The sequence below is a fragment of the Polypterus senegalus genome, chromosome 5 (genome assembly GCF_016835505.1).
Source record: "Polypterus senegalus isolate Bchr_013 chromosome 5, ASM1683550v1, whole genome shotgun sequence".
Lineage (NCBI taxonomy): Eukaryota > Metazoa > Chordata > Cladistia > Polypteriformes > Polypteridae > Polypterus > Polypterus senegalus.
In genome coordinates, this window is record NC_053158.1 from 202,811,019 (window position 1) to 202,831,965 (window position 20,947).

General features: G+C 42.8%; 1 protein-coding gene across 1 annotated transcript in view; it reads right to left on the reverse strand.

Moving 5' to 3' along the window:
* dnaaf11 (dynein axonemal assembly factor 11) overlaps positions 1-20,947 on the reverse strand; it is a 93,053-nt gene that overhangs the window by 12,883 nt on the left and 59,223 nt on the right. Inside the window, exons 10-11 of the mRNA XM_039753986.1 lie at positions 16,147-16,242; positions 15,549-15,631 (exon numbers count right to left, since the gene is read on the reverse strand). Of these exons, the coding sequence (XP_039609920.1) occupies positions 15,549-15,631; positions 16,147-16,242 (179 nt within the window). The remainder of the gene's footprint in view (positions 1-15,548; positions 15,632-16,146; positions 16,243-20,947) is intronic.

Genomic DNA, 20,947 nt, shown 5'->3' on the forward strand with positions numbered 1-20,947 from the left:
GTCTGAGTCACGTCAGTTAAAACTAAGGCAAAACGGGCAGAGAATGCGGACCACCAGGAATGGAGTTGGACACCCCTGGTTTAAAACTTGCCTTGTTACAATTGCTGAACATGTGCTGAAGAAATGATTGACAAATCCTTGTATATTAAGAAATAATTGGCAAATGTCGCCACAAAACTTGGACATACGGGAACACATACGTCAGGTCTGTCCATGTACCTGTCAGTACGACTGCCTGTTGACTGATGACTTACAGATTTTTCGGACCGTTTTGTGGTCTGTTACATTGTTTTGAAAACCAAGGTCACTTGTTTAAAGATGTTGAAAATGAATTTATGTTCTTCTGCATGGTCATATTGGTTTCTCACCGGTGAATACATTTCTGTTGATGCCATTACTGAGCACGACAACTGGAAATGTGACACACGTCGTCATCAATGCAACTGTTTATAGGTCGTCATCATGCATTTCACGATCAGAAGTAATAAAGTACAAACTTTCTGTTATTATTTTCTGGTCCTCAACTATATTTAACATCTACTTGAGTCAGCTCTGGTTACATGTCCCATTTTGCTTACAAAATCCTGTGCGGTTTCCCAACATTGAATATTTTTTCCTGTTCGGAGTTTTATGTATTTATTTCACAACTTCACGTTTATTCTTCTGCCAAAGCAGAATGATTTTTATTTTGGGACCAGAAGATGAAATAAGAACAAAGTGGAGTATGCGCTGGGGTCAAAACCAAAGAGACAAACTGAACTTTTACCAAGCCTGAGACGTGAGACAAGAATCAGAATCACAAACTGGAAAGTAAGTCAGAAAACCAAGAAAAAAAATTACCAAGAAGCGCATGTTTGGTCTTTTAGGTGTATCCAAAACATGTAAACCCAAATAGTGCATAAATGACCCTGTTAAATGGTAACTAGCCGATGCCCACCGTAGCATACGGCAGTGTAAGAATAAGAATGGAAGATGGTGAGAAAGGAATTCAGAAATCAGGAAAGAAAGAAATACTTCTTGAAAGACACAGTTGTGAATAGGTGCTTTGCTGGAGACGATTTGTGTCAAGAAATAACCCACTGATAGGAACAGGCAGTTGCAGGATCCTGGAACAGAGATGACGTTGTACAAAAACCCATCGACAGAGAAGATACTGTCGTTCATTTTATAACAAAGGCTTAGGAAACAACTGTCGCAGTATAACGAAAATAGCAAGGAGCGAAACCAATGGCAAGGAGCGAAACAAATGCCAATGGTCGAGGGCATAGACATATATAGATAGACGCCGTATTCACTGTGTTGCCCAGTAGACACGATGTGTCAGCGCGTCCGTCCTATTGTGAGTGGCAAAAGTGCCACTTAAACTAATACAGGCAGACGTGGAAACCGGGTTTTCTGATGAAAAAACAATAACGTTTAAAACAGCATCATTTACATATAACAGATTTTGGCAAATCGTTTACATGCAATTATTTATATCCATTTATACACTAATAATGGCAATTATTAAATAATAATAATAAGTATTATTATTAAATAATTCCTCCCATATAAGTAACATATACTTATCAATAGCACCTGATGACCCCGATTCTCTTGATTCACTAACACAATGTCTGACTAGTATCTCAGAATGGATGAATAGTAACTTTCTCAAGTTAAATAAAGAGAAAACTGAAATCTTAGTGATTAGCAATAATGGATACAATGAGGCTATTAGAAATAAACTGGATACATTAGGATTAAAAGTTAAGACAGAGGTAAAAGCTTAGCGGTGATTGTTGACTGTAATCTGAATTTTAAATCACATATTAATCAGATCACTAGGACAGCATTTTTTCACCTAAGAAACATAGCAAAAGTTAGACCTCTTATATCACTTGAAAGATTTTGAGAAATTAGTTCACGCATTTGTTTTCAGTCGACTAGATTACTGTAACGCACTCCTCTCAGGACCACCCAAAAAAGACATAAATCACTTGCAACGAGTGCAGAATGCAGCTGCTAGAATCCTAACTAGGAAAAGAAAATCCGAACACATTACTCTAGTTTTGATGTCACTACACTGGTTACCTGTGTCATTCAGGACTGACTTTAAAATTCTGCTTATGGTTTATAAAGCCTTAAATAATCTCGCCCCATCTTATATATCAGAATGTCTGACACCTTATATTCCAAATCGTAACCTCAGATCCTCAAATGAGTGTCTCCTTAGAATTCCAAGAGCAAAACTTAAAAGAAGTGGTGAGGCGGGCAGGCGGCCTTCTGCTGTTATGCACCTCAAATCTGGAATAGCCTGCCAATAGGAATTCACCAGGCTGATACAGTAGAGCAGTTTAAAACACTGCTGAAAACACATTACTTTAACATGGCCTTTCTATAACTTCAATTTAACTTAATCCTGATACTCTGTATGTTCAATTTCCTCATAATAACTATTCATGGTGGCTCTAAAATCCGTACTGACCCCTACTCTCTTTTCTGTTTCTTTTTCCGGTTTCTTTGTGGTGGCCTGCGCCACCTCCACCTACTCAAAGCTTCATGATGCTCCAACATTGATGGATTAAAAGCCAGAAGTCTACTTGACCATCATCATCAAGCCCTTCCGTGAGAACCCTAAATCCAAAGAGGACTGTTTCATTTATGTTAGGTAGAATGCCCAGAGGGGACTGGGTGGTCTCATGGTCTGGAATCCCTGCAGATTTTATTTTTTCTCCAGCTGTCTGGAGTTTTTTTTTTTCTGTCCCCTGGCCATTGGACCTTACTCTTATTCTATGTTAATTAATGTTGACTTATTTTGTTTTCTTATTGTGTCTTTTATTTTTCTATTCTTTATTATGTAAAGCACTTTGAGCTACTGTTTGTATGAAAATGTGCTAAAGAAATAAATGTTGTTGTTGTTGTTGATTTCTTGGACTGCCTTCTTCCATCTCCGAAACATTTCTAGAGTTTGTCCTGTTCTCACCCAACACAGTTCTGAAGTATCAGTTAATGCCCGAGTCACCTCACGTGTAGATTACTGTAATGCTATTCTAACTGGCATCCCACAAAAATGTATCCATCGCTTACAACTTATTCAAAATTCTGCTGCCAGGATAATAACCTGCTGTTCTAAATCCACTGAACATATCACACCTACTCTCCCTCAACTTCACTGGCTCCCTGTGAAGTTGTGAATAGGTGTTTTGCTGGAGACGACAGTTGCCGGATCCCGGAATGCAGATGATATTGTACAAAAACCCGTCGACAGAGAAGATACTGTCTTTCATTTTATAACAAAGGCTTAGGAAACAACCATCACAGTATAACGAAAATAGCAAGGTGTATGGGAAGCCGCAGGCAGCGTGGGGAAGGGTTTGGAAGAGGACGAATAGGAATCGAGAAATGCCGTGTCGGCTGCGTGTTGGCGGGACAGGTTTTGAAGTGGAAGCAGGACGAACCAGAAGAGAAATATATATAAGAGATGACGTCACGCAGGCACACTCCCGGGGACTTCTGGGAGGTTGCCCAGGCAATGACCAACGGAAAAATTACAAAATGGCACAGCATCTCCATTTTCAAAATGGTGCTTTGATAAGACCCTAAACAATGAAAACTTAGTGTGGAGCCAAGACGCACTGGCATGTAAAAGAACTTAATCTCCTTGGAAGTCATCGTAATTTTCTGCATGACAAAAGATTTGTCTACATATTTATCCATTCAGTAATTATAATGTTCTGCTGTAACAGTACATTTCCAAAATCCAAATAAATCATTTTCTGAAGATATTTAACTGAAGAACAAACAACTCCAAAGTTCGTGTTTGCATAAGTATTTAAACGTCTGTGCTTTGAAGGATCCTGGTTTACACAAATGACACAAAGGTGATAGTCACTTAACAGTCATAATTAAACATAATGTGGCATGACTTGTGAGTCTGTTCTGTCTATCTGAATATAAAAAGCCCCCTTTGGAAGGTCATAGTCTTAATTGGACAATCACTGCAAAAACGAAGACCAAGGAGCATCCTGCTGATGTGAGAAACAAAGTCACTGAAATACACGAGGCAGGAAATGATGAAATATCAATGAGATGAATGTCCCGTTGTGCACTGCTGGCTCCATCATCAGAAAGTGGAAGGTTCATCACCGCATCTAGACTCTTACTAGAACAGGCTGTCCCTCAAAACTAAACATCAGAACAAGACATCGACTGGTGAGACAGGCCACTAAAAATCCAAACGTCACTCTCAGAAGTCTGCAATGGTCTTTGGGTGACATGGGAGTGAAGGTGTAGGGGTCCACAATTTCAAGAGTTCTTCATAAAACAGGTGGTGGTGCTGGCGGTGGATTTTAGGAGGCCCAGGGCCCTCATGGACCCCGTGATCGTCAGAAGTGATTGTGTGCAGAGGGTGCAGACCTATAAATACCTGGGAGTGCAGCTGGATGATAAATTGGACTGGACTGCCAATACTGATGCTCTGTGCAAGAGACGACAAAGCCGACTATACTTCCTTAGAAGGCTGGCGTCCTTCAACATCTGCAATAAGATGCTGCAGATGTTCTATCAGGCGGTTGTGGTGGCGCCTCTTCTACGCGGTGGTGTGCTGGGAGGCAGCATAAAGAAGAGGGACGCCTCACACCTGGACAAACTGGTGAGGAAGGCAGGCTCTATTGTAGGCACGGAGCTAGACAGTTTAACATCCGTGGAGGAGTGACGGGTGCTGAGCAGACTCCTGTCAATCATGGAGAATCCACTGAACAGGATCATCTCCAGACAGAGGAGCAGCTTCAGTGACAGACTGCTGTCACCGTCCTGCTCCACTGACAGACTGAGGAGACCCCACACTATGCGACTCTTCAGTTTCACCCGGGGGGGTAAACATTATACAAAGTTATTGACTGTTATACCTGCCTTGCACTTTCCACCTTGCATTTATTAACTTGTACTGCACTTTTATCACTCTATAATTTAATATTGTTCTTTATCAGTATGATGCTGCTGGAGTATGTGAATTTCCCCTTGGGGATTAATAAAGTATCTATCTATCTATCTATCTATCTATCTATCTATCTATCTATCTATCTATCTATCTATCTATCTATCTATCTATCTAAAACAGGCCTCTACAGGGGAGTAGCAAGAAAAAAGCCATTCCTTAAGAAGGTCCACATAAAAGCACAGATGACATTTACTACAAAGTATGAGAAAGACCCTGTTAAGATGTGGGAGAAGGTTTTATGGTCAGATGAGACCAATATAGAATTTTTTTGGTCAGACTTCAAAGAGGTATGTGTGGTGTAAAATAACACTGGCCAGGCCTCAAGAACCATCAAACCTACGGTGAAACATGGTGGCAGCAGCATCAGGCTATGGGGATGCTTTTCATGTGCTGGGACTGGGAATCGTGTCAGAGTTGAAGGGTCAATGGATGGACACAAATACCACACAACACTGCAGGAGAACTTGTTCCAGTCTGCTTGTGAACCTATGGCTCTGCAGAAGATTCATCTATGAACATGACAAGCACCCTAAGCAGAAGGCCAAAGTGACACTGGAATGGCTTGAAAATAGAAAGGTGAATATTGTAGATTGACCAAGTCAAGGCCTTCATCTTAACTCTAAGGAGAATCTATGGTACTGTTTGAAAACTGCAGTCCAGAGATGCCAGCCCACCTACCTAGAGGACCTCAATCAAATCCACCAAGAAGAATTAGGAAGAATCGCATTGTGCAAAACTGGGATATACTAACATACCCAAAGAATGAATACTGTTATTGTAGCAAAAGGCTTCTCAACAAAGTGTAAGCCTTGAATACTTAGGCTAACACAAACTTTGGAGTTTTTCTTCAGTTAAATATCTACAAGAAAATGGTTTATTTGGACTGTGGAAATGTATTGTTACAGCAGAAGAGCTCACATTAAAAATACAGAATAGATAAATATATGTATAAACATTTTGTCATTCAGACAATTATGTTGACTTTCAAGGGGATTGAATACTTTTGCACACCACTGTTGGACAAAATAAATGCCTCAGTCAAATTCCTCTGCCTCAGAAACGGCAGAACAGCCACCAAGATGTCCAAAAAGCTCCTCAGGAAAATGTAAAAGAAATGAATAAAGGACAACAATCAGAACAGTTATGACGTTTGGCTTGTTATTTTGACATTGTGACGTCTCCCAATTCAATCTATATTAAAGACTGCTACCACGTATACAGCTCTGGAGTTTAGGTGTGGGAATTAAACCCGGGGGACTGGATCTGTAAGGTGGCAATTCAAATCACTGAGTCACCTAACAGAGACAAATTAATGGTAAGGAAGGAGAAACCCAGGACAGGACACCAGTCCATTACACACACACCCACACTCAAACTCCGCCACTGTAAAGTCATCAATTTACCCAAACCTAACCCTAACTCTAACCCTAACCCTGGGATAAAGCAAGGACCACATGCAAGTTCCACACAGGTAAGAACCAGGTGTGGGATTTCAATTCAGGACACTGAAAGCAACAGCAGTAACTAGTAGAACACCTCTAACAGATCACACTCAGCCTTAATTTTTACTTTTTTTTTTTTTAATCATCCTCTGATGCTATTAACAGATAAATAAGCTTTTTGATCACCATAAAATCCACAGGGATGGAAAACATCAGCAATTTCATAAGGCCGCTTTCGAGAACTACTCTGACATTAATGCACTCTTTGATGCAAAGGTCAGCAGCTAGCATTTAGATGCTCACAGTCAGATCCACCAGAGGGGGAGTCTGTTTTGCTCCTCTTCATCATAAAATCAACATATAGAAAGCATCCGCCATTAAACGCAAGTCCTATCTCCTCCAAAGGGGCTCCCTGGAACTGCAGGAAAACTGCACATGAACCTCTGATATCTCAATAGTATGTTTTGAAGGCAATCCGTGAAAATCAGCAACAAACCAAGGAAGAGACTTATACAACTAGAGAGCCCGCTATTTAAAATGGTGCGTTATATAGGATGCAACAACAAGTTAGGCAAAAAGGTTGAGGACAGGCTTGGGTTGTATATCTTAGAATTACGTTGACCACAAAATGATGAACAGATCCTTGACTATCCTGCAACGTCACTTTTCTCACTTCTTGACAAATGGTAGAGGACAATTGGCACTCATACCAGTACACAGATCATGAGGTTACTAAAGAGCCATTCATAATAACAAATATTGTAATGTAAAAGACACTGTGTGCTTATATACACACACACACACAGAACGAGAGCGAGAGTGAGAGAGGTTGGGAGCATGCACTGATACAGCATGTTGCCACACCCACCCATGACAAGACACGACAAAATACCTCAAGATATCGAATTAGGACCCAAGCTCAGTCGTGCAACGGGTGACACCTCAGCACCACACTATTTCGAATGGAATGGAACATTGCAACGTTTTTGACAGTGGTTGGAGTGCTAATCCTGCCCCTATACATATATATACCTCCAAAGACCTGCAAGAATATCTCGCTGCAGAAGGTGTATCTATACATCGTTCTACAATTCAACGCAATTTGCACAAAGAACATCTGTATGGCAGGGAGATGATAAAGAAGCCCTTTCTGCACTCACGCCACAAACAGAGTCGCTTGTTGTATGCCAATGCTCGTTTAGACAAGCCAGATTCATTTTGGAACAAAGTGCTTTGGACTGATGAGACAAAAATGGAGTTATTTGGTCAAAACAAAAAGCGCTTTGCATGGCGGAAGAAGAACACCGCATTCCAAGAAAAACACCTGCTACCTACCGTCAAATTTGGTGGAGGTCCCATCATGCTGTGGGGTAGGCTGTGTGGCTAGTTCAGGGCTGGGGTCCTTGTTAAAGTCGAGGGTCGGATGAATTCAACTCAATATCAACAAATTCTTCAGAATAATGTTCAAGCATCAGTCACAAAGTTGGTTACTTAAGTAGGGGTTGGCTATTCCAACAAGACAATGACCCAAAACACGGTTGGAAATCTACAAAGACATTCATGCAGAGGAGAAGTACAATGTTCTGGAATGGCCGTCACAGTCCCCTGACTTGAATATCATCGAACATCTAAGGGATACTTTGAAACAGGCTGTCCATGCTTGGCAGCCATCAAATTGAACTGAACTGGAGGGATTTGGTATGAAGAATGGTCAGAAATACCTCCATCCAGAATCCAGACACTCATCACAGGCTATAGGAGGACAGCGTCTGGAGGCTGTTAGATTTACAAAAGGAGGCTCAACTAAGTATTGAGGTCATATCTCTGTTGGGGGGCCCAAATGGATGCACCTGTCTAATTTTGTTATGATATATATTGCATATTTTCTGTTAATCCAATAAACTTAATGTCACTGCTGAAATCCTACTGTCTCCATAAGGCATGTCGTATATTAAAAGGAAGTTGCTACTTTGACAGCTCAGCCAATGAGAAACAAAAATCCAAAGAATTAAGAGGGGTTCCCAAACCTTTTCATATGACTATATATTTACTGCTCACAAAAATTAAAGGAACACTTTAAAGAAACACATTAGATACATCAGATCTCAATATGAAGTTGGATATCTATACAAATAACGACAGGGCAATGTCTTAGGAAAAACAAAAGGATGCCAAGTCTTTTAATGGAAATAAAAGTTTTCTGCCTACAGAGGGCTCAATTGTGTAGACACCCTAAAATCAGAGTGAAATGAAGATGTGGCAGGCTAGTCCATTTTTTCAAAAACTTAATTTCTGCTACTCAAAATGCTTTTCAGTATCTTGTGTGGCCCCACGAGCTTGTATGCATGCTTGACAACGTCGGGGCATGCTCCTAATGAGACGACGGATGGTGTCTTGTGGCATTTCCTCCCAGATCTGTATGAGGGCATCCCTGAGCTGTTGTACAGTCTGAAGAGCAACCTGGCGGCGCCTAATGGACCGAAACATAATGTCCCACAGATGTTCTATTGGGTTTAAGTCAGGGGATCGTGAAGGCCATTCAATTGTTTCAATTCCTTCATCCTCCAGGTACTGCCTGCATACTCATGCCACATGAGGCCGGGCATTGTCGTGCATTAGGAGGAAACCAGGACCTACTGCACCAGCGTAGGGTCTGACAATGGGTCCAAGGATTTCATCCTGATACCTAATGGCAGTCAAGATGCCGTTGTCTAGCCTGTAGAGGTCTGTGAGTCGCTCCATGGATATGCCTCCAAGATCATCACTGACCCACCACCAAACCAGTCATGCTAAACGATGTTACAGGCAGCATAATATTCTCCCATCTTCTCCTGACCCTTTCACGTCTTTCACATATACTCAGGGTGAACCTGCTCTCATCTGTGAAAAGCACAGGACGCCAGTGGTGGACCTGCCAATTCTGGTATTCTATGGCAAATGCCAATTGAGCTCCCCGGTGCTGTGCAGTGAGCACAGAGTGCAGTAGACATTTGGGCCCTCAGGCAACCCTCATGAAGTCTGTTCCTGATTGTTTGGTCAGAGACATTCACACCAGTGGCCTGCTGGAGGTCATTTTGTATGGCTCTGGCAGTGCTCATCCTGTTCCTCCTTGCCCAAAGGAGCAGATACTGGTCCTGCTGATGGGTTATGGACCTTCTATGGCCCTCTCCAGCTCTCCTAGAGTAACTGCTTGTCTCCTAGAATCTCCTCCATGCCCTTGAGACTGTGCAGGGAGACACAGCAAACCTTCTGGCAATGACACGTATTGATGTGCCATCCTGGAGAAGTTGGACTACCTGTGCAACCTCTGTAGGGTCCAGGTATCACCTCATGCTATAAGTAGTGACACTGACTGTAGCCAAATGCAAAACTAATGAAGAAACAGATAAGATGAGGAGGGAAAAATGTCAGTGGCCTCCACCTGTTAAACCATTCCTGTTTTGGGGGTCATCTCATTGTTGCCCCTCTAGTGCATCTGTTGTTAATTTCATTAACACCACAGCAGCTGAAACTGATTAACAACCCCCTCTGCTACTTAACTGACCAGATTAATATCCCATAAGTTTCATTGACTTTATGCTATACTATTAAAAAGTGTTCCTTTAATTCTTTTGAGCAGTATATATATACATATACATACATACATACATACATACATACATACATATATATATATATATATATATATATATATATATATATATATATATATATATATATATATATATAGTGGAAGACTGCCGGCTTCCCAGGCCGGTCCGCACCCCCAAGCCGACAGGAGGAGCTCTCCCGACAGCGGGATCGTGCCCCGAGGTCCAGCAGGGCCTTATGGACTCTGTGGTGTTTATACACAGCCCTGCTGGATACCTTGGGGGCCACCAGGAGTCGCTGTGGGGGGACTTATGGGCTCTGTTGTGCCTTATGACCCGGGAGTACGTCACGGTCACGTGACAGGAAGGTATGGCGTGCTCCCGGGTTGAAGTAATAGACTGATTGCCCTGACCCGGAAGGAATAACAGACTGCTGGGACAGGAACACCTCCGGGTCAGGGCCTATAAAAGGACGGTGCCTCAGTCCAGACAACGAGCTGATCTGTGTGGGAGAGGAGCAAAGTGTCTGGGCGAGGAGGAGAGGTTATTGTGTGTATTTGTAGAGATTTGTGAGGAGTGTGGAAGGTGCTTGGTGCACTGAAAGAAAATAAAAAGAGTCTTGGACTGTTACCTGGTCTCCGGAGTTGTACCTGAGGGTTCAAGGGTGCACTACTGCCCCCTACTGCCACAATATATATATACACACACACACAGACAATGTCACATAAAAATATTAGTGTATTTTAAATTGGTCAATTCATACTAACCAGCAACGTCACGTACCATCACTGTAAAGGAACATCGAACATTATCTGGAAAAATGTTTTGATGTGTCGAATGTTGTTTGGGGCCTTAACGTCTGGGAATGTGAATTGAATTTCTGAAATAAGTATGTCTCAGTTTATGTGAAATTTCAGAAATATTTTGTTAAAATTTTGCAAGTAGATTAAAAAAATTGGCATGTGTCCCATTTTTTCAACCACCCTGTATAAAGATAACTGTTTTTAAAAAATAGCAAAAAGTAAAAAAAACGAAAACAAAACTGATGTATTTTGCCATTTCTGAGAAATATTTGCAATTTTTGAGATGGACAACAATGGCCAGTGGATCCATTTAAAATGAAATCTACAACACAATAAAGTTTGCAGAAAGTGAAGGGGTCTGAGTACGTAATGAATCAACTGTAGATACTAAAGCTGCCAGATTGAATGTTGCTCTTCAAATAAAATCAATTTGATTAAAAAAAAAAAGACATTAGCAGTGGAGGTCTTTCTTGGCCTACCAATCCTTTTGTGATTACTGAGCCCACCAGTGTGTTCTTTCCTCTTCATGATATTCCAGACAGTTGATTTCGGCCCTCCTAAGGTGTTACTGATGTCTCCAATGGTCTGATTCGTGGTGTTCAGCCTCACAATGGCTTCTTTGACTTTCTTTGGCACAGCTTTTGTCCTCATGTTAAACAATGGCAACTTCAGACTCCAAATGGCAGAAGCAAGCCAAGGAGTCTTATGAAGCCATAAAACCCACTTGAGGAGTCACAAACACCTGTGACGCCAATTCTCTGAAACATTATGGTGCCCTGAAATGAGGGGACTGTGTAGAAAAAGTGTTATGTGACCAAAATGTGTCCAAATCCACTTAAATGAAAGTCTGCAATGTACACTTTAATCATCAGTCTGAATTATTTGATTTGCAATTTTAAACAGTGCAGTGGAAGAGTAAATCAAGGAAAAATGTGTCTTTGTCCCAAACATTATGGAGGGAACTATAAGCTAGAGAGCAAACGTAACTCACATAGACAGAAGCCAGCCTTATGGATTTGTGAGACCACTAGTGTTACCCATTATGCTACCAGGCAAGAGATAATAACAAATATTTTTTTTGGTAGGCCATATGTCTTTTAGGTATAGCAAGTCTGCTGAAGCTGAATTTTAATTAAGAAGCCATTTGGACTTTTTTTTTGGGGGGGGCGGGCACAAGGAAATCTGTACACCAGCACATTCCTGTTAATCACTTATTGTGAAGATGGATGACCTCATTACTGTTTAAACATAATATGCATAGTTAAAGACAGGTAATAGCCTGGCTAATGTGTTCATGACTAATTGCTAATACAATGTGACTTCTCTGGCTATTAAATCCCAGCTCTGTCATATAGCTGAAAAATGTCAGGCATTACAATAAAACTCTCTTGCAGCACAAGGATTCTTTTTTCTGACCCTCATTTCTTAGTTAAGCATTGTGAGGCAGTGGACATCTCACCACAAAGTTGCCAATTCAGTTCTCGCCTGTGACTCACGACGTCACCCTGAGCAAGTCACTTAACATCCATGGCAATAACCCCGAGTGCTACTCAGGCTTGATATTCTATATAATTACTATTATTCCCGAGTCAGCCTCAAGGTAACGCGTAATGACCTGCTTTATAGCATTAAGCTTGAATAACGGCTGGGACAGTATTCTACTGCCATCTCATGGATAAAAAAACATCCTTATGCAAAAAATCATAAATGTGTTCTGCCACTCTATGGTAACTCATCAATATTCATGAGTGAGGCGGAGCCGTTATCCAAAACACAATGGGATGTACTGTAAACAAGAAGCTGTAAAGCCAGTTTTAGAACAAACTGAAACTGAACCATTAGCTGAATTAAGCAATAGTGATGACAATATGAATTGCTCATGAGACATTGTGAAACTAAAGCATATGGCACTTGACAATCGAAATGCCTAATATGCACGGTGAATTCAAGCATCTGAAGATTGACAGTGCAAGTAGGTGCAGGGCAAAAAGACAAAATGATTGTAGTCAAGTAAAAGAACAAGAAAGGCGTTAGCCCCCTAAGAACCGTTCATAACACAGCATCTGTCATTGTCGGTGTGGGAGGAAATGTGGACGTCACTAAGCCTTTTTTCACTTAACAAACATAGCAAAAGTTAGACCTCTTATATCACTGAAAGATGCTGAGAAATTAGTTCACGCGTTTGTTCTCAGCCGACTAGATCACTGTAACGCACTCCTCTCAGGACCACCCAAAAAAAGACATCAATCACTTGCAACGAGTGCAGAATGCTGCTGCTAGAATCCTAACTGGGAAAAGAAAATCCGAGCACAACTCTCCAGTTTTGATGTCACTACACTGGTTACCTGTGTCATTCAGAATTGACTTTAAAATTCTGATTATGGTTTATAAAGCCTTAAATAATCTCGCTCCATCTTATATATCAGAATGTCTGACACCTTATATTCCAAATCGTAACCTCAGATCCTCAAATGAGTGTCTCCTTAGAATTCCAAAAGCTAATCTTAAAAGAAGTGGTGAGGCGGGCAGGCGGCCTTCTGCTGTTATGCACCTAAAATCTGGAATAGCCTGCCAATAGGAATTCGCCAGGCAAATACAGTAGAGCACATTAATAAACTGCTAAAAACACATTACTTTAACATGGCCTTTTTATAACTTCACTTTAACTTAATCCTGATACTCTGTATGTTCAATTCATCATAATAACTATTCATGGTGGCTCTAAAATCCGTACTGACCCCTACTCTCTCTTCTGTTTCTTTTTCCAGTTTCTTTGTGGTGGCGGCCTGCACCACCTCCACCTACTCAAAGCTTCATGATGCTCCAACATTGATGGACTAAAAGCCAGACGTCTACGTGACCATCATCATCAAGCCCTTCTGTGAGAACCCTAAATCCAAAGAGGACTGTTTCATTTATGTTAGGTAGAATGCCCAGAGGGGACTGGGTGGTCTCATGGTCTGGAATCCCTACAGATTTTTTTTTTTTCTCCAGCCGTCTGGAGTTTTTTTTTTTCTGTCCACCCTGGCCATTGGACCTTACTTATTCTATGTTAATTAATGTTGACTTATTTTATTTTTTACTGTGTCTTTTATTTTCTATTCTTCATTTTGTAAAGCACTTTGATCTACATTTTTTTGTATGAAAATGTGCTATATAAATAAATGTTGTTTTTGTATTAAGGACAATTTAGAATCTCCAGCGCACCTAACCTGCATGTCTTTGGACTGTGGGAGGAAACCAGAGTACATGGGGAGAACATGCAAACTCCACACAGGGAGGATCTGGGAAGTGAACCCGGACCTCCTAACTACGAGACAGCAGCACTACCCACTGCACCACCATGCCACCCCACTATTAAATTTAAAATTTAAATTATTTATCATAGGCTAGCTGTAATCAGGGAAAAAAAAGGCAGCTTATTTCGTTGCTTGCGGCCATAATAAAGGACAGGAATTCGGTAACTTTTTATTTACACATGTAACCTGGGCTAGGTTTAAAAAAAAGAATATCAGAATGCGAGTTTTGTGCTAATAAAGTTTATTGACTGAAATGGGGTACAAGTTGCTGGGGTTGTGTAAAGTTAAGCTTGATATGCAAGTGTCCTTTGATTTGCCTATTGACAGTCCACGTAAGATAATTGTGAGACAGGATTGAAGGAAAGTAGCGAGAGCACAGGGGAAAAGAAAACAAGAGAAGGAAAAAAAAGGACACTTTTGAGGGAGAACGCCAAAACGAGAAGGAAAAAGAAAGATGAAATAATTTTAGCAAACCACTAAAACATAAAAGAAGAAGACGGGAGAAGAGAAAGCTGTAGCAACACGCTAAACTGATTAAACAGAAAGAAGCGATAGAAGAACGGTAAAGGGAACGTGAAATATACAGAGTATTGAAACGCCGCAACCAGTGAGAAAGAATAGCCTAGCAAAACGATGACGCACAAAGCGAAACACAGAAGCGATAGATATTTCAGAGGGGAGAAAGCAAGTGGGGAACACTGTAAAAGTGCACCATCAAACAGAGGGTGTGTAGCCAGTGAAAAGGACAAGTAAGTGTGCCACTGAAGGACCCGAAGAGAGTCGAGGGCCTGACACGTGGTGGACGGAGTGATCTGGTGACCTGAAAGAGAGAAAGACGGCAGGACACGAGTTCAGCACTGGCAAACCGTGAGTGAGGATGTTGTTCAAGACAAAGTGAGACGAGAGGCCCAAAGGAGTTACCCAAAATGAAAGGGGAGTACATTCAACCAAGGTCTGTGTGTGTGTTTTTTTTTTTTTGTTTGTTTCATGAGGCTTGAGTTAAATCCTCAAGTGAAGGGGCCAGTTTGGTTTTGTTTGTTTGACCACCACGTACCTGAGCTACGGTTTGGGGACCCCAACGTAGTGAGTAAACGTCATTGACTGTGATAATTAATAAGGGTGCGCTCACCAGTAGTATCGGATTGACGATATACATAGCTGTAAATAATTTAGTGTTTGTGTTTTATTATGTGCTGCGTATATTTGTAAGATGCCAAGTTTGGAAACCTGTTATTCATCTTGCATTTAAGTAAAGAGAAAGTTTTCTACTTAAATTTGGAGTAAACTGTGATTTGGTTATGTGTTCAAAGGCTGAAGGTGACATATATTGTACATGCCAATAATGGAGGTGGCGACACCATAATAAAGAACGCTGATTAAAGGAAGGGTGGTGCAAGGGGAATATAACCATATAGCCATTCAAGAAATGTTACCTTTCTAGCTTGTTCACTGCTGACGATGGCTGCTGCTTGGACGGTGAGGACTCTTTCAATCGGGTTTTAATTACATCCAAAGCCTAAAAAGAGAAACACTTTTATTTGTTTTTATTTGATAAATTATATTAATCCCCGAGGGTAGTTTATTAACCTTTCCTTCCCGGTGTGAAATGGCTTACTACGTGTGAGCGGGTACACTTTCCTTTTCTTCATTTACAAATTCTAATTTTGGCAAGCTGTGGGTTTTGAACCTCAAAGTATCCATTGAGACGATTATCCCATTCATATATTAGTTGCAGAATAAACTTACTTTAGGTGCACATTACGTTTTGAGTTCACCACATCACCCTTTTTCACAGAAGCTTCCATTTTGTGGCTTAGTTACTGTCACCCTTTGATCTGATGCCAGCTGGGTGTGGTTCCCAAAAGTCACACTTGAGACACAGAAACATTTAAATAAAGAAGCACAAGAACATAAGAACACAGGCAATTTGACAAACAAGAGGTGACCATTCAGTCTAGTTGTCGCTATTAGCTGACAGAGAAGTTCTGGAAAAGCCCCTTGGGTATGTAGTGCAAATCTCAGGGTACTGACCTTAGGCATAGTGATGACCAGGTGACCAGTAGTTTGGGATCTTTTTGCGCAACTGCTGTCCGCTTTCACTTCTGTAGGGAGCACTAGCTGGAATACCTTAAAATAAACGAACATGTTTAAGAACTAAAGGTTGATCTTCAATTAATCTAGAAGAATCTTTTCATTGTTAAAGTGAATCATATACCCGAGGACACATAGTGGAGACTATCCATCCATCCATCCATTATCCAACCTGCTATATCCTAATTACAGGGTCACGGGGGTCTGCTGGAGCCAATCCTAGCCAACACAGGGCACAAGGCAGGAACCAAACCCAGGCAGGGCGGCAGCCCACCTCAGGGCACACACAAACACCAAGCACAACTTAGAATCGCCAATCCACCTAACCTGCATGTCTTTGGACTGTGGGAGGAAACCCACGCAGACACGGGGAGAACCCGGGAAGCGAACCCAGGTCTCCTAACTGCGAGGCGGCAGCGCTACCCACTGCGCCACCGTGCCACTCTATTATTTATAACTGATTAAAAAAATACCAAACCTGTTCCTATGCTTCAAAATGGAGTTGAATGGCACCAGATAACACATGGACTCTCCAGTCATCCTTTAAACCCGTCACAGTGGTATCAGACATCATGACCTCTTCAACAATACCTCCGGGAAACTGGAGGTGCGTCCCAGCAATGGGAACATAAAGCATCAGTGCTCGTAATAATCAAAATGACAGCAGGAAATGGCACAAATGACTAATAACTATCAGTCCATTCATTATCCAAACCGCCATATACCTGCTGGAGCCAATCCCAGCCAACAGAGGGCGCAAGGTAGGAAACAAAACCCAGGCAGGGCGCCAGCCCACCGCAGTAGTGGAGACTAAGGAAAGTGTATTTCAGAATGAAACCAGGAAACTAAAATTTACCAGACATGGGACGCTGGAACAAACTACTGGTGTCGTGAATGAGAACACTGCCAACATTTAAAAAGTATCGGGATACACAGCCTACAAAAAGTATTCACCATCTTGCAAAATTTCACACTTTATTGTTACACAACTTTGAATCCCAGTGAATGTAATTTGGCTTTTCTGACATTAAAAGACATTAGTGTCAAAGTGAAAACATCCATCCATCCATTATCCAACCCGCTATATCCTAATTACAAGGTCACGGGGGTCTGCTGGAGCCAATCCCACCCAACACGGGGTGCAAAGCAGGAAACAAACCCCGGGCAGGGCGCCAGCCAACCACAGGGCGCACACACACACACCAATCACACACCAGGGACAATTTAGATATCTCTTTAAATTGGTCTAAACTAATTATATGGGTTGGAGACGGTGGCACTGACCAGAAAGCAGGAGACAGAGCTGGAGGTGGCAGAGTTAAAGATGCTAAGATTTGGATTGGGTGTGACGAGGATGGACAGGATTAGAAATGAGGACATTAGAGGGTCAGCTCAGGTTGGAGACAAAGTCAGAGAGGCGAGATGGTGTTGGTTTGGGTATATTGGGAGAAGGGTGCTAAGGATATAGCTGATAGGTAAGAGGAAAAGAGGAAGGCCTAAGAGGAGGTTTACGGATGTGGTGAGAGAGGACATGCAGGTGATGGGTGTGACAGAGCAAGATGACGAGGACAGGAAGATATGGAAGAAAATGATCCACTGTGGCAACCCCTAACAGGAGCAGCCGAAAGAAGAAGAGGTCTAAACTAATTAGAAATATAAAACAGAAAATACCTGATTGCATAAGTATTCCCCCCATGAAGTCATTATTTAGTAGATACCAGCCTTGAGCCTGTTTGCACAGGTCTCTCTCTCTCTCTATCTACCAGCTCCGTCATTTTTCTCCACTGCTCAAGCTATGGTATCACAGAGCCTCACTGGAGTCAGATCTGGACTCCACTCCAAGGTAATAACGTTGTTTTGAAACCATCCCTGTTAAGGGGTCGGCTCAGAGATCTGCAGGTGGGGGAGCCTAAGGCATCCTAGATATTGGACTATCTGACTAGCAGACCACAGTTTGCAAGACTCAAAGGCTGTTTCTCTGATCTGAATGTGAGCAACACTGGAGCACCACAAGAAATGGAGACTGACTTTTTGAAATGAAGATGAGACTCTTGGCCAATAAATGATTTGCTTTTACGGTTTATGATGTGCACTGATTTTTCCCAAAATACTGTACCCATTTCACTTCATTAATTCCAACAATGACCTGTTAGGGACGGACATCAGCAGTGTGTCTGTCTGCAGGAAGAGTGTTGACCTCGTCGAGAGGTTTACTTACCTCGGCAGCGACATTTGTGTCTCTGGTGACTCTTCCAGTAGATGGATTGGTAGGGCATGGGGGTGGGGGGGGATGGGGGTCATGGGGTCGCTGGAAAGGGGTGGGTGGCGCTCCAGATTTCTATGCAAAAGGACGAAGGTCCAAGTCTTTAGAGTCCTGGTGCTTCCCATTTGTGAGACATGGACAATATCCAGTGACCTGAGACTAAGACTGGACTCCTTTCGCACAGTTAGAGCGGACAGAGATGCAAATACCTGCGGGAAGTGGAAAGGAGGAGGACTCGCTCTCTATGTGGATACAAGGTGGTGCAACTCTGGACATGTAAACGTTAAAATCTCCACTTGCTGCAGGGACATCAAACTGTTGGCTGTAAGTTTGCATCCCTATTACTTGCCCAGAGAGTTTGGACACATCATTGTTGTTATTGTTTACATCCCTCCTCGGGCAGACATGGTGATAGCGGGTGACATCATCCATTCCGCTGTTGCTAAACTAGGTGATTGTGCTAATCTCTGGAGATTTTAACCATGTGACGCTGGACAAAACACCTGTCTTCTTCCAGTATGTGGACTGTAACACCCGGGGAAATAGGACTATCGACCAACTGTATGCAAACGTTAAAGACGCATACAGAGCCACCCCGCTGCCTGTGCTTGGGAAAGCAGATCATAACCTGGTTCTGCTTCAGCCTCACTACAAACCAAGAGTGAAGGCGCTACCTACAACCACACGCTCATTCAGGAAGTGGTCCCCTGAGGCAGAGCAGGCTCTGAGAGACTGGAACTACGGACTGGGATATCCTGCAGGGGTCACATGGTGAGAACATTGAAGAGGCTGTTGACTGCACTACTGACTACATCAACTTCTGTATGGACATTGTAGTTCCAGTAAGAACAGTACGCTGCTATGCTAACAACAAGCCATGGATTACAAGTGACATCAAGGACCTTTTGAACCAGAAGAAAAGGGCTTTTAAAGGCTGTGATCAGCATGAGCTCAAGCGCGTGCAGAAGGAACTCTGAGTCCAGCTCAGGGCGGCGAAGGAGCAGTACAGGAGAAAGCTGGAGCAAAAGTTGCAGAATAACAACATGAAGGAAGTGTGGGATGGGATGAAGATCATCACTGGCTGCAGCTCGAAACAAGGTGCCACCATCGAGAGAGACGTGGAGAGAGCAAACCAGATAAACAACTTCTTTAACAGGTTTGACCACTCTAACCCATTCTCACCTCGCAGTACTGCACCCTCCACCCATCCTTCTGCTAATACCAGCATAGGAGAGACATCCCCACCCACAATTACAGCAGCCCAGGCAAGCAGAGAGCTGAGGAGACTTCGTGCCAGCAAAGCAGTGGGTCCAGATGGAGTATCACCACGATTGCTGAAGGCCTGTGCGCTGGAGCTGGGGAGTCCTCTACAGCATATCTTCAACCCAAGTCCAGAGGCTTTGGAAAACAGTCCCAAAGGTATCACGTCCTAGTGAGCTGAACGACTTCTGGCCTGTCGTTCTGACGTCACATGTGATGAAGACCATGGAGCGGCTGCTGCTTCACCACCTGAGGCCACAGGTCCACCACACCCTCGACCCTCTGCAGTTTGCATACCAGGAGAAGGTGGGAGCGGAGGATGCCATCATCTATATGCTTTACCGATTCTTCTCCCGCTTGGACAGAGGCAGTGGGGCTGTAAGAATTATGTTTCTGGACATCTCTAGTGCCTTCAACACCATCCAACCTCTGCTCCTTAGGGACATGCTGACAGAGATTGGAGTAGATTCATACCTGGCGGCATGGATTGTGGACTATCTTACAGACAGACCTCAGTATGTGCGTCTCAGGAACTGCAGGTCTGACATTGTGGTCAACAGCACAGGAGCGCCGCAGGGGACTGGACTTTCTCCGGTCCTGTTCAGCCAACATACATCGGACTTCCAATACAACTCGGAGTCCTGCCATGTGCAAAAGTTCACTGACGACACTGCTATGGTGGGCTGCATCAGGAGTGGGCAGGAGGAGGAGTATAGGAACCTAATCAAGGACTTTGTTAAATGGTGCGACTCAAACCACCTACACCTGAACACCAGCAAAACCAAGGAGCTGGTGGTGGATTTTAGGAGGCCCAGGCCCCTCATGGACCCAGTGATCATCAGAGGTGACTGTGCAGAGGGTACAGACCTATAAATACCTGGGAGTGCAGCTGGATGATAAACTGGCCTGGACTGCCAATACTGATGCTCTGTGTAAGAGAGGACAGAGCTGACTATACTTCATTAGAAGGCTGGCGTCCTTCAACATCTGTAATAAGATACTGCAGATGTTCTATCAGGCGGTTGTGGCGAGCGCCCCTTTCTATGCGGTGGTGTGCTGGGGAGGCAGCATAAAGAAGAGGGACGCTTCACGCCTGGACAAACTGGTAAGGAAGAAAGGCAGGCTCTATTGTAGGCACGGAGCTGGACAGTTTGACATCCATGGCAGAGTGACGGGTGCTGAGCAGGCTCCTGTCAATCATGGAGAATCCACTGCATC